Below are 13,573 nucleotides of genomic sequence, written 5' to 3'. Positions count from 1 at the left end.
CACACCTATGCCAGTGTATAAAACATTCTTGTACAGGCCAGCCATGTAAAACTGTAAATATCCAGAATTATTTTCTGAAATTAAAGGGAACCTGTCATCAAGCATGTACATACTGTAGGTGTCAACACCTGATTTCCATTCAAGCAGAACAAGAAAGATGGCAATGACAAAAGCAGAGACAAATGTGGAAAAACAAACTACAAGTGAAACCTATGATTGCGAGTAACGCGGTTAATGAGCGTTTCGCAATACAAGCACTGTATTTTTAAAAATCCTAACTCGGTTTGCGAGTGTTGTCTCGCAAAACGAGCATGATTCAAGCCAAAGCGGTGTGCAGTACTGCGTTTGGCCTGAGGTGGGGGCTGCCGGTGCCATTCGGAAATGCTCAGAAAGACCCGGAAATACTCTGTTCCTGAGCCTTTCCAAGGTTTGCCGAGCTGTCCTCTGGCCTTTCCGTGTGTTTCCAAGGCTCTCCGGCGCCCCACCAACCTCTGACCACATGTGGTATTGCATGCCATTGAAGTCAATGCAGAAAAAAAAAATTTTGTTTCCATTGACTTCAATGGGGAAACTCACTTTGATATGCGAGTACTTTGGATTACGAGCATTCTCCTGGAACAGATTATACTCGTAATCAGAGGTTCCGCTGTATAGGCCAAATAATTTGTTTTGTGTTATGTATGTAATCTTTTATTTGAAAAAGAAATACATAAGAACTCAAAGGGAGAAAGGGGAAGGAAGATAATGTAACATGTATACATTATGTTGTCAGCTACAAGAAGCAAAAGTTCAGTGTGCTGAAGAAACACAGCACATCAATATGGTAACACTCTTATACAATTCCTAGAAGCAATGCTTGGAAGAAGATGCAGTTCTATACCTCCTATAGCTTTATTGTATATTAAGAAAATGTAAAAAATATTATTTCAGGTGGGAAATTTTGGTTTTGAGTGTTTTGCTTATTTAATATGCAAATTCTATCTTGTTGTTTGGATTCATAAACTGGTAAAATCAATCTTACTGAAAATGTAGGAAAAAGTTTGCCAACCAACATTTGGCATAATAAAACATTTAATGAAGAGATGTTGTAAAAAAAAATAAAAAAAAAAGCCCTCTATTACCTATCTTGCCCAGACCTGTCCTCTCACTTATGCCCAGAGTTAGGGCATAAGTTCTGCCTACCTACACTAGACCCCACTACGTGCCATCCTGTCTGTTCTACACCAATTACATGTAGTCTTAAAAAATTTAATATATAGTTCCAAATATATTATTCTGAATCAGGAGAGTTGCTCATAATGCTTTGAGAGCATCTAGAAAAAAAAAAAAATTACGCTTACCCTGATATTTACTGTTTTTTAAAAAACTTTCTTTATATGCAACTGAGAAACATAAGTGCAAATGTCCTGTTTTGGTAAATCCTTCCCTTTTCAGAATTCAAGCTTGGCTAAGCATACAATTTACTTTGCCACCAAAATCAGATGGACCCCACATTATTCTGCGTGATGACGCCTTTATACTGCTGGAAAGAGGTTGTGAAACCCAGGCACCTATAAGCACTGAGAGGAAATAGGGGGAAGCCCCGGGAGGGACAGTCAGTCGTGACTGAGGTCTGAAGCTAGGCAGTAAAAATAAACCTTAGAAAATGAAAAGCCCTTTATTTAATAAGGCATAGAGCAAGGAACAAAACACAATACCCTCAGCAACCAACCAACTTTTATCTTCTAGCTGCTATTGCTGCAAGTGATCCTCTGATTGGTGCATCTCTTTCCAATGCAAGGCAGTCTACGGATATTTTTTAATAGGTTCTGAAAGTAGCGGTACCCCTGTAGGAGCTGCTAAGAACTGTGGTTTGTCTGTCTACCTGCCCAGCCCTGCATTCACTTTCAGGCACTCCAAGACATAAAGCAATCATTGAAGAAACGGGCAACGTTTAAGACCAGAGACACTAGGGTTGTCCCGATACCACTTTTTTAAGACAGAGTACAAGTACCGTTACTTTTTTAATTTTTTTATTTAATGTTTTTTACAAAAAAAAATTCTACAATGCTTTCTTTTTTTAGGGGGAGAGGGGGTGGACGGTGTCTGTGTTTTTTATTTTAATTTAAATTTTATTTTTTACAATATTTTTTTTATTATTATTTATTGCAATACTTTTTTTTTTAATCAGCCCTGTTGGGGGGCTGTGGTGAGATATCAGGGGTCTTAACAGACCCCTGATATCTGTCGCTTGAGACAGAGAAAGAGACAGAGGATAGAGATTCCCCAGTCCCCTTTTCTGCAGCCTCAGCTGCACTGTAAATGATTGGAGAGGAGACAGCGGCTCCTCTCCATTCATAAACTGAAACATCGTAATCACAGGAGGTTACAATGTTTCAGTTATGTGAATGGACACTGACTCTGTTCATACAGAAAAGGAAGGAGGAGGACATGGAGAGGGACAGCAGAACGGAGGGGGACATGGAGCAAAACTGGAGGGGGACAGCAGCAGAATGGAGGGGGACACGGAGGGGGACTGGAGGAGGATACGGGGACCGTCAGCGGTGATCGTGTGTGGGAGAGTTACAAGCACTGATCACCGCTGTATAGATTTCACTAATCCAGCTGAAAGCCACAGGGGGAGAAGCTTGTAACTCCCCTACGCACCGATCACTGTTGACTGTCCAGGTATCGGGTGAAGCATCGGGAGCATTTGCCCGAGTTCAAGTACTTGGTCAAATGCTCGGTATTGGTGCCGATACCGATACTAGTATCGGTACAACCCTAGTAGACAAAAGCTGGCCAAAGACACTTAATGCAGCAGATGAAAGACACGTCATACTTACTTCCCTTTGACATCAGAAGATATCCAGCAGTGTCATCAGCACAGAACTGGTGGAAACCAGTGGGACCCAGGTACACCCATCTACTGTCCAGAGAAGTCTGACCATAAGTGGTCTTTATGGAAGAATTGCAGCCAAAAAGCCACACCTCCAACATGTTAAAAAGGCTCAGCGATGTGTTTAAGACTTATCTTCAGAATAAAGAAGAAAAGGAGTCCTGGAAGTGATGTGAAGATACAGTGTTTTTATGGGAATGTTTAACCATTCCTCCAGAAGCGCATTTGTAACGGTCAGGCACTGAGTCACGTAGTCTCCACTCTAATTCATCTACGGTATGTCTTTATGAACCATGCGCACAAGTGCACAAAGCAAGGTCCATAGAGACATGGAAGAGCAAGTTTGGGGTCAAACATTCTCATAGACACACTCCTAAACCTTGTGGACAGCCTTCCCAGAAGAGTTAAAGCTGTTATAGCTGAAAAGGATGGGCCAACCCAATATTGAACCCTACAGACTAAGGCTGCATTCACACCTAAGCGACAGCCGCGTACGCGTGTAGCGGCAGATTTGCCGCGATTACAAAAGTTTCTTTTTTTTTTTTTTTTTTTTTTAAGTATTCCCATTGCTGTCTATGGGAAAACGCGCGTGTCGCTTGAAAAAAAGGGTCCGGGACTTTTTTTCAGGCGACAGGCGTTGCGCGTCTATGAGATGTGAACCATCTCCATAGACGGCAATGGGAATTCTCACCTCTAGCGACAGAAGCGTCCCGCGTCGGGCGTTTTGTCGCTTAGGTGTGAATGGGGTCTTAGACTGGGATGTCATTAAAGGGGTTGTAAAGGTAAAAAAAAAAATTCCCTAAATAGCTTCCTTTACCTTAGTGCAGTCCTCCTTCACTTACCTCATCCTTCCATTTTGCTTTTAAATGTCCTTATTTCTTCTGAGAAATCCTCACTTCCTGTTCTTCTGTCTGTAACTACACACCGTAATGCGAGGCTTTCTCCCTAGTGTGGAGAAAGCCTCTTGAGGGGGGAGGGGGCGAGCAGGAGTGTCAGGACACTCTCTACTTTGCAGATAGAGAAAGGAGCTGTGTGTTAGTGGGCGTCCTGACACTCCTGCTTGCCCCCTCCCCCCATCAAGAGGATTTCTCCACACCAGGTAGAAAGCCTTGCATTACTGTGTGTAGTTACAGACAGAAGAACATGAAGTGAGGAATTCTCAGAAGAATTAAGGACATGTAAAAGCAAAATCGAAGGGTGAGGTAAGTAAAGGAGGACTGCACTAAGGTAAAGGAAGCTATTTAGGGTAAAACATTTTTACCTGTACAACCCATTTAAAGTTCATGTGCGTGTAAAAGCAGCTGTCCTAATACTTTTGACAATATGGTGTATATGCAGCCTCTCAGCAAGTGACAAGCCACATATACGTGGCCCTATGTAAACACAATAATGTGCTGCCTGAGCACACCTGGCATAGTAATCGGCATGTACCGGAAAGCTCCCGATGAACACTTGCGATTGGGAGCTTTCCAATCATGTGATTCCCTTTACTGCCAATCACAGCGTTCACATCATCGAAATGCCTGCCTCTGAGTATTTAGAACCTCTTAATGGTCTGGCAGGCAGCAGCGGGAAGGGATCAAGTACAATCTGAGGTTATTTGTAGATCCCTTTATGTAGCCCACTGGCAGATAAACCAAAAATGACATCTGTTTATAGTAATCTTGGCACACATCCAGTCAAATAGTCACCTTACACAGAGACCCATTCATACTCGTGTATTGATACCTTAAATTGTAGGTCCAGTCCAAACCTTTTTATTTTGTTGTTTTTGGAAAAAGTGGACAGGGGTAAAACATTTGTCAGTTTTTAATGCTCTCTGTGACCTCATTGGGTAATTTTTTTTTACCGTCCTGCCTTGATGATATGAGGTACCGTATTTTCCGGCGTATAAGACGACTTTCTGGATGCAAAAAAATGCATCCAAAGTCGAGGGTCGTCTTATACGCCGGGTACGGTCTCTGCCATCACTCACTTTTTTGTGAATAGGTGGTGCGGTGCGGGGACAGTCTCCGGCTGCTGCGAGCGTCAGTGATTTAAAAGACGCTCCTTCTTCTCAGAGTGCTCTGTTATAGGTGGAACACAAATCTTCCCAGCAGCGCCTCTGTTCTGTGTTCCTCCTATCACAGATGCCTTCTCATCCTCGGACGAGATGAGAAGACGACCGTGATAGGCGAAACACAGAACAGAGGTGCTGCTGGGACATTTTGTGTTCCGCCTAACACAGAACAGTCTGAGGAGAAGGCGCGTCTTTTAAATCATTGACGCGCGCAACACGGAGTCTGTCACCGCACCGCCTGAAAAAAAAGTGAGTGATGGCACTGGGGGGCAAGTTCAGGCACAGTGGGGGGCAAGCTCAGGCACAGTGGGGGCAAGCTCAGGCACAGTGGGGGCAAGCTCAGGCACAGTGGGGGCAAGCTCAGGCACAGAGAGGGGGCAAGCTCAGGCACAGAGAGGGGGCAAGCTCAGGCACAGAGAGGGGGCAAGCTCAGGCACAGAGAGGGGGCAAGCTCAGGCACAGAGAGGGGGCAAGTGATGGCACAGTCGGGGCATGTAATGTAATGGCACAGTGAGATTTGAAAAAGCCTGTTTCTGTCAGCGGTTCTGGCTCCCCCTCAGCTTCCAGAAAGACAGTAAGAAGGGGGTAGTCTTATACAGTGAGTATATCCCAAAACCAAAATTTTTCCTGGAAAATTAGGGGGTCGTCTTATACGCCGAGTCGTCTTATACGCCGGAAAATACGGTATATGGAATCTTCTTAGTAGAAAGGGAAAGGTTAGAACCCCAATCAGTTTTGTTGATGTTAAATGCATCCTCACTGTCACTGGAACAGTAATAAAGGAAAATGTCCCTTACAAAGCCTTGGGCAGCAATAAAAACCATAAAACTCTGAATTGTCAGATCTCTTACCAGTAAACTTCTGGGGCATAGAACTCTTTCTCTTTGCCACATTGCTAGCCAAACGGTCCAGGACCATTGCCCGTTCACTCCCTATCTCTGGCTTCATGTGTTTGGGCTCTTCCACAGCTGTGATATGGAAAGAGAAAAAATTAAGAACATAAAAAGACAATTTAAATGTCCTTAGTTACCTTAGTGAGTAAAAAAAAAAAAAAAAACTCTTATAGACATGGCCAACTGTTTTTTTCCCCCTTACTGTATAATGTACGTGAACTTGTGGTCAATATAAAACAGTAAAGACAGACATAACCTTCTACTAGAGACAGAATATACCGCTTTGTACAAACAGCACTATCTGCACGATCTAGAGGAAGTGACAAGACGACAGAAGGATTTTTGGAAAAAAAAAACTCATTTAATGTAAACAGAAACGTGAATTTTATTTGTAGACTGAATGGCTTATATAACCCCAAATCCCTCAACAAACAGTATTGCAAGCAACAAATAGAAAGAAAATAACCAACAATGAGGTTAGCATTTGTCAATTATAATTGCCTGTACTGCTGCCCCATTATTCCATATTAGCCCCATTTTTTATTTCTAATGTCTATTCTCCAAATTAAAGACTTTTGTAGGGCACTTTTATGTGCTATAATATGCTATATCACATACAAGCAGGGCCAAGACATAAAGCTGCTTACACAGACATAAAGCTGCTTACACAAGACATAAAGCTGCTTACACAGCTTCGGGCATGGGCCCCCTGGAGCAGAGAACCGGGGGGGGGCTGCCGCCCCAAATTGAGAGAAGTGGGTGGGCTGCCGCGAATTGAGAAGCAGGGGGTGCCGCCGCCAATTGAGAAGCAAGGGGGGGTGCTACGAATTGGGGGGGTTGCCAAAGTAGCGCCTGCATATATAAACGGTATTCAAACCACACATGTGAGGTATCGCCGCGATTGGTAGAGCGAGAGCAATAATTTTAGCCCTAGACCTCCTGTAGAATTTTTTAAACGTCGCCTATGGAGATTTTAAAGGGTAAAAGTTTGTCGCCATTCCACGAGCGGACACAATTTTGAAGCGTGACATGTTGGGTATCAATTTACTCGGCGTAACATTATCTTTCACAATATAAAAAAAAATTGGGCTAACTTTACTGTTGTCTTATTTTTTATAAAAAAAAAGTGTATTTTTCCCCCCAAACCGCTAAGACCGCTGCGCAAATACCGTGTGACAGAAAGTATTGCAACGACCGCCATTTTATTCTCTAGGGTGTTAGAATAAAATATATATATATATATAATGTTTGGAGGGTTCTAATTAGAGGGAAGGAGATGGCAGTGAAAACAGTGAATAACACATTCGAACTGCTGTTTTACGTGTAATGCCAACGGCCACCACAAGATGGCGCCAGATCACAGAAGAAAGCTTAGGCCTGCTGAAGGCCGCAAAGCCGCGGCCTCAATTACCGGCAGGCGCGAGCCTGCCGCGATCGCGCAGTGGGGGAGGTGGGGGCGCACGGAGACACAGTGCACCGGTAATTGAAGCCACGACTTTGCGGCCTTCTGCAGGCCTAAGCTTCCCCAGGCGCCAGGTCACAATTTCTTGTCGTAATTGCGATTGAGCGCCCAGATTTTGTCGAGCCCTGCTTTAATAAAAACTAATTCTAAATAAAAAATATATAATTTTTTTTTAATTGTATAAAAAAAATTGGGGGGGGGGGGGTTGCCATCCGGGGCCCTGGGGACCTTTGATAAAAAAAAAGAAAGAAAAAGAAAGAAATAAAAAATATAATAATAAAAAAAAAAAAGAAATAATTTTTTTTTTTTTAAAAGGGGGGGGTTGCCATCCGGGGCCCTTTAACAATAATAATAATAATAAAACAAATATATATATATATATATATATATAAAAAAATAAAAATAAAAGGGGGGTTGCCATGCGGGGCCCTGGGGAACTCCGGGCACCTTACAAAATAAAATGGGGGTTGCCATACGGGCCCCTGGGGACCTCCGGGCTCCTTACAGGTGTACTGCCTGTACCCCCCTGATGGTGGCCCTGTATACAAGGACTTACAACTAAACTCATTGATGGTTGGGTGACCATGTGCTATCAGTAGCACAGGAATTGACACGTTTTAAAGTGTTACTAAACCCAGGACCCTGCATTCACTATATCTGGTCTCCCACAGTACACAGAACATGGAAATGCAATTATTTTAATAAATATAAATTGCTAAATACCTTTTCTTATTAACAGTATACAGCAGTCCTGTGATCTCCTATCAGTGTCTAGCTGAGCACTGGTTAAAGCTTAAAGGAGGAGTTTTCATTTGCCCTGATTGTCCTATGAGGCCACTGTCTGGACAGTGCTGATTGGCTCTGTGCTGATCACATGCACCGTCCCCCCCCCCCCAAAAAAAACTCTCTAGCAATACACACCAAACTGAGCATGTGCAGAGTGCCCCTAAGGCTCTGTTCTACCAGCAGATGGATTGGGGACTGTATAAGAAAGGGAGGATCAGAGAAAACAGGATCAAACAGCTTTTTGCACCATGAGCAGGATTAACTCCTTAGGTTCCACAGTGAGTATAACAAAAATGCTTTATTGCATATACAGACTGATTTTACTGTTGTGGGTTTAGTAACACCATATGCTGGCCAAACATTATCAAAATTCAGCAGGGACTGGCTGAATTTGGATCCATGTATGGGCAACTTGGTTGTACATAAATCTATCTACTGACTGACTTTTGTACAACCAGCCTTTTGGAAAATGTCCACAAGATCAGAGAAGCTGGCTATAGCGGCACTGCTGATCAGTGTATTCTGATTGCGGGGAAGTCTCCCTGCTGTGAGAATACAAAGGCACAATTGGAGTGATTCACCCATCCACACTGATGTGTTGAGGAATCAGGTCTTTTCAGTCACTGTAAAGCTGGCCCCTTGTGTTTCTCTCTCTGTAAATGGAGGGGAGAGATGCATTGTATCTCTCTCTTTCCTTGCAAAGAGATAAAAAAAAAAAAAAGGTGTGTGTAAAAAATGAATAATAATAATAATAACTAAAATAAAAAATAGCTAGATCAAGGTTTGAACTAGGTCAGTGCCAGGGTTAGTGTTTGGGTCAAGTAAGGGTCAAAGGTCAAGGCCAGGGTCAAAGGCCATGGTCAGCATATTTTGGTCAGCTTTTTCTTAACTAATATCAGTGTTAGATAGTGTCAGTGTGTTTTAGGTAGGATTAAAAAAAAAAGCATAATGTGCACTGTTTTTAGGCAATACTATGGGTACATGCAACAACTAGAAATAAAGGGATGGAGTATTACCGCGCTACCAAAGAAAATGGGAGGGGGGTTAAGGGGAGAAGGGAGGAGGGGTGGGTGGAAGAGGAGTACTGCTGCAGCACTAAAGGTGTATCAAACCCAAAGTAAATGTGAAAAAAAGGTAGTGCTGCGCTGTGTAAATAAATAGGGAAAGTGACTAAACAAATGTGTGAACATCCAAAGCACATAAAACACTTGCTAGTGATGGTAATGCAAATGACATCAAATCTAAAATAACAATGAATACAAAGTGCTAAGTGAAACTAGATTAAAACATGCGCTGCTATAAGAAATCCCAGAAGCAGCAAGTCTACAGCAAAATACACAACGCAAATAGGTGATGATAGTGAACTGGAATATTTCATCAGTGTCCATGCAGAAAAAGCAACAAAAAAAACAAGAAACAGGCGTTCCTTAACTAGTAGCCGACCAGCCACCGTCATTATACGGCGGCAGGTCGGCTCTCCTGGGCGAGAGCCCGTAGCTATACGTCCTATCGTATAGCCGCCACTAGGGGGCGCGTGCGCGCCGCCGGAGGCGCGCGCGCGCGCTCCCCGCTCGCCCCCGACTCCCGTGCGTGTGCCCGGCGGGCGCGATCGCCGCCGGGCACACGCGATCGCTCGTTACAGAGCGGGGACCGGGAGCTGTGTGTGTAAACACACAGCTCTCGTTCCTGTCAGCAGGGGAAATGCTGATTTTCTGTTCATACAATGTATGAACAGAAGATCAGTGTTTCCCCTAGTGAGGCCACCCCCCCCCCCCACAGTAAGAACACACCCAGGCATACTTAACCCCTTCCCCGCCCCCTAGTGTTAACCCCTTCACTGCCAGTGGCATTTTTATAGTAATCTAATGCATTTTTATAGCACTGATCGCTATAAAAATGCCAATGGTCCCAAAAATGTGTCAAAAATGTCCGAAGTGTCCGCCATAATGTCGCAATACCGAAAAAAAAAATCGCTGATCGCCGCCATTACTAGTAAAAAAAATATTAATAAAAATGCCATAAAAATACCCCCTATTTTGTAAACGCTATAACTTTTGCGCAAACCAATCAATAAACGCTTATTGCGATTTTTTTTACGAAAAATATGTAGAAGAATACGTATCGGCCTAAACTGAGGAAAAAAAATGTTTTTTTATATATTTTTGGGGGATATTTATTACAGCAAAAAGTAAAAAATATTCATTTTTTTCAAAATTGTCGCTCTATTTTTGTTTATAGCGCAAAAAATAAAAAACGCAGAGGTGATCAAATACCACCAAAAGAAAGCTCTATTTGTGGGAAAAAAAGGACGCCAATTTTGTTTGGGAGCCACGTCGCACGACCGCGCAATTGTCTGTTAAAGCGACGCAGTCCCGAATCGCAAAAAGTACTCTGGTCTTTAGGCAGCAATATGTTCCGGGGGGTAAGTGGTTAAATGAATCAATCAAAAATAAAGTGCTGGTGCTTGTGCCAAAATATTCATCATGGAGGTTGTGCAGGAAAGGATTCCAATTTCTTTTTGGAGTTAGTGAGGGTGTCCCCTTACCTTACTGCTGTAAGGTAACAGCATATAAATACAACCAAACGCCTTCCTGCCGTTTCCAAATGTGGTATATCCCGGTGGACTGTAGTCTCTATCTGTGGATAGGGTCCCTCTCGGGAGTCACGTCCAATGGACAGCAATGACCGTCACCCAGGGAAATATAAGCGCCAATAGTGCAGTATTTATAAAAGTTTTTAATGTTTAAAAAACATACACCATGGTACTCACGTGACTTCTCCTGAAGAAGTCACGTGACGTAACGAATACGCGTAAGGCCCCGTACACACCATAGAATCCATCCGCAGATAAATCCCAGCAAATGGGTTTCAGCGGATAGATCCTATGGTGTGTACACGCCAGCGGATCTGTTTCCGCGGATATATCTCCCCTGGGATGGATTCCAGCAGATCGAATATTCGCTGACATGCAGAACATATCCATCTGCTGGAGTCCATCCCAACGGATGGATCCGCTGGTCTGTATAGACTCACCGGATCCATCCGTCCGAAGGGATCCCCCGCATGCGTCGTAATGATTCGACGCATGCGTGGAATTCCTTATATGACAGCGTCGCGCACGTCGCCGCGTCATAATCGCGGCGACGGCGCGACACGTCATCGCCAGAGGATTTCGGCGCGGATTTCAATACGATGGTGAGTACACTCCATCGCATTAAAATCTGCTGAAATCCTCGAGAGGATTTATCCGCGGATAAATCCTCCCGTGTGTATGGGGCCTAAGAGTCCATTAAGAGGTACCGGAGGTGACGCTTGTGAATTTACTTGTTTTTTATGCCTGTTTACACTGCATCTATGTGAGTACCATGGTTGCTTGATATCTGGGCACAGGCCCTAGTTGGTACCTTCTATCTATGATGAAACTTATTCTGACTATACTACCATACTACTATAGATCACAGCTTTATAAATAATTCCAAACTGGGCTTGTTCAACGAGGCAAACAGTCATGTGCATAATGCTGTAACCCATAACAGGCAATGAGGACTTACTGACAACAGCAGGTTGAAATCTGATTGTACGCTATAGGCTACTGCACTGTACACATCTTCATTGGTATCTGCATTGCCTTATTGTAGAAGCTATAAAGTGTTTACTGTAAAAAAATAAAGCTACGTATACATTCACACTATTTAGGAGAGGAAACATTGTCAGTAATAACTGAGGAAACATCAAACAATGTCTGGTGGTCGCTGTTCCGGCATTGACACCATAAAGCAGGCTACAATAGCCACCACTGTGATCGCAATGCACAGGCCACCTGCAAGCTGCCTTCGCTCAAATATTGGGCCTGTTGTCAGTATTTCCACTGAATTGGTTTGAGGTTTTCTCTTCTCTCTCAATAGAGGGAGAGTACTCGGGTATCCTCGCTGTCTAATGGCAGGCATTGCTTCCTGCCCTTCACATTTGTGGTCAGTGGAGGAAGGAGAGTGGAGCAAAGGGGGAGGAAGCCGGCAACGCACAAGACACGAGTTGAGCGTGCAAGATGGTTATCAGAGGCTGAGTCAAGTCTTCTAGCAATATTACATAAAGTGTACCAAACTGTACTGTTTTCAAGACATGCAGTGCCTGCGGAAAAGTCCTATCTGCTGTATGATCTCTGAATAACACTGGCTGCAATTTGAATGAAGTGTGAAAAAGGTTTTGCTCTTACCCGAAGTGCAATGAAGCCAAAGCCGATATATTTTTTAAGCTGACAACTGTTGTATTTCCTAAATCAGCTCCTATCATAGGTTTACCACATACATTACAATCTGACCATAAAATCAACTTAAAGCGGAGGTTCACCCCCAAAAAAAAATGTTTAACATTACATTTAGCCAAATTGTCATAATGACAATCGGCTGTTTTTTTTTTATTTTATCCCCGTACATACCGTATTTTAACCGCCGCTTCCAGGTATGTCTTCTGCGGGACTGGGCATTCCTAATTAATAGACAGGCTTCCGACCGTCGCATAATGCGCGTCACGCAGGCGCCGTATAGAGCCGACTCGCAGTCCGGCTTCTTTCGGCAACTCATGACGCGCTGTATGCGACGGTCAGAAGCCTGTCAATCAATTAGGAATGCCCAGTCCCGCAGAAGACATACCCGGAAGCGGCGGTGAAAATACGGTATGTACGGGGATAAAATAAAAAAAAACAGCCAATTGTCATTATGACAACTCGGCTGAATGTAATGTTAAAATTTTTTTTTTGGGTGAACCCCCGCTTTAAGGGCTATCAAAACTATGTAATAACGAAGACTAAGCTACCCAATCAATCTAAACAGAATCAAGCAGTCTCTTGCACTACATCATTTTTTGCAGATCTAAATGAAAATTGTACAGATTGTAACGTGTGTGATAAGCTTTAAAGTGAACCTGTCACAAAACTGTGCAATTTAACAAACAAACATGAACAAAATGCATGAGCAAAGGTTACCTTCAGCAAGAATCTGATATCAACCCCATCAGCAGACCCAGAGACACATACAGATAAAATCATAAGCAAATCTAAACCTGCACTAGATCCTACCCCTTCCCACCTAAAACCCAATCAGGAAATCTAGACATGAACGAAACAGAAATCTCAACTTTTCCTCTGAAAGCTGCACTAGACCCTACCCCCCTTCAATCTAAATCCCCATAAAAAAATAAGAGATTTTATAAAATGAAAATCCCAACTTTTCCTATGAAAGCTGGTCTTGGCTCTACCCCAGGGGTGCTCAACCTTTTGAAGAGGGCTACTTAAGTGTTTTGGTAACCGGTCATGGGCCACAATAAAAGGAAATGGTTCAGAATTTAAAATGTTGAATTACATAATAGAGATTTCAAACAACAGGATCATCATTTTCCATGGGACCTATCTCTGTTGGATGTTTACCAACTATTACATCTTTCTGAATGCACATGTACGCTTGTATACATAATAAATAGCTAACCATTACGTTCGAATG

General features: G+C 43.2%; 1 protein-coding gene across 1 annotated transcript in view; it reads right to left on the bottom strand.

Moving 5' to 3' along the window:
* Nucleotides 1–13,573, bottom strand: part of IKZF3 (IKAROS family zinc finger 3) — a 204,909-nt gene that overhangs the window by 35,371 nt on the left and 155,965 nt on the right. The window contains exon 7 of the mRNA XM_040329947.1: nucleotides 5,789–5,905. Within this exon, the coding sequence (XP_040185881.1) occupies nucleotides 5,789–5,905 (117 nt within the window). The remainder of the gene's footprint in view (nucleotides 1–5,788; nucleotides 5,906–13,573) is intronic.

Source organism: Rana temporaria, chromosome 12 (assembly GCF_905171775.1).
Source record: "Rana temporaria chromosome 12, aRanTem1.1, whole genome shotgun sequence".
Lineage (NCBI taxonomy): Eukaryota > Metazoa > Chordata > Amphibia > Anura > Ranidae > Rana > Rana temporaria.
The sequence above is the reverse complement of the archived record's forward strand: the minus strand, read 5'-3'. Positions and strand labels throughout refer to the sequence as shown.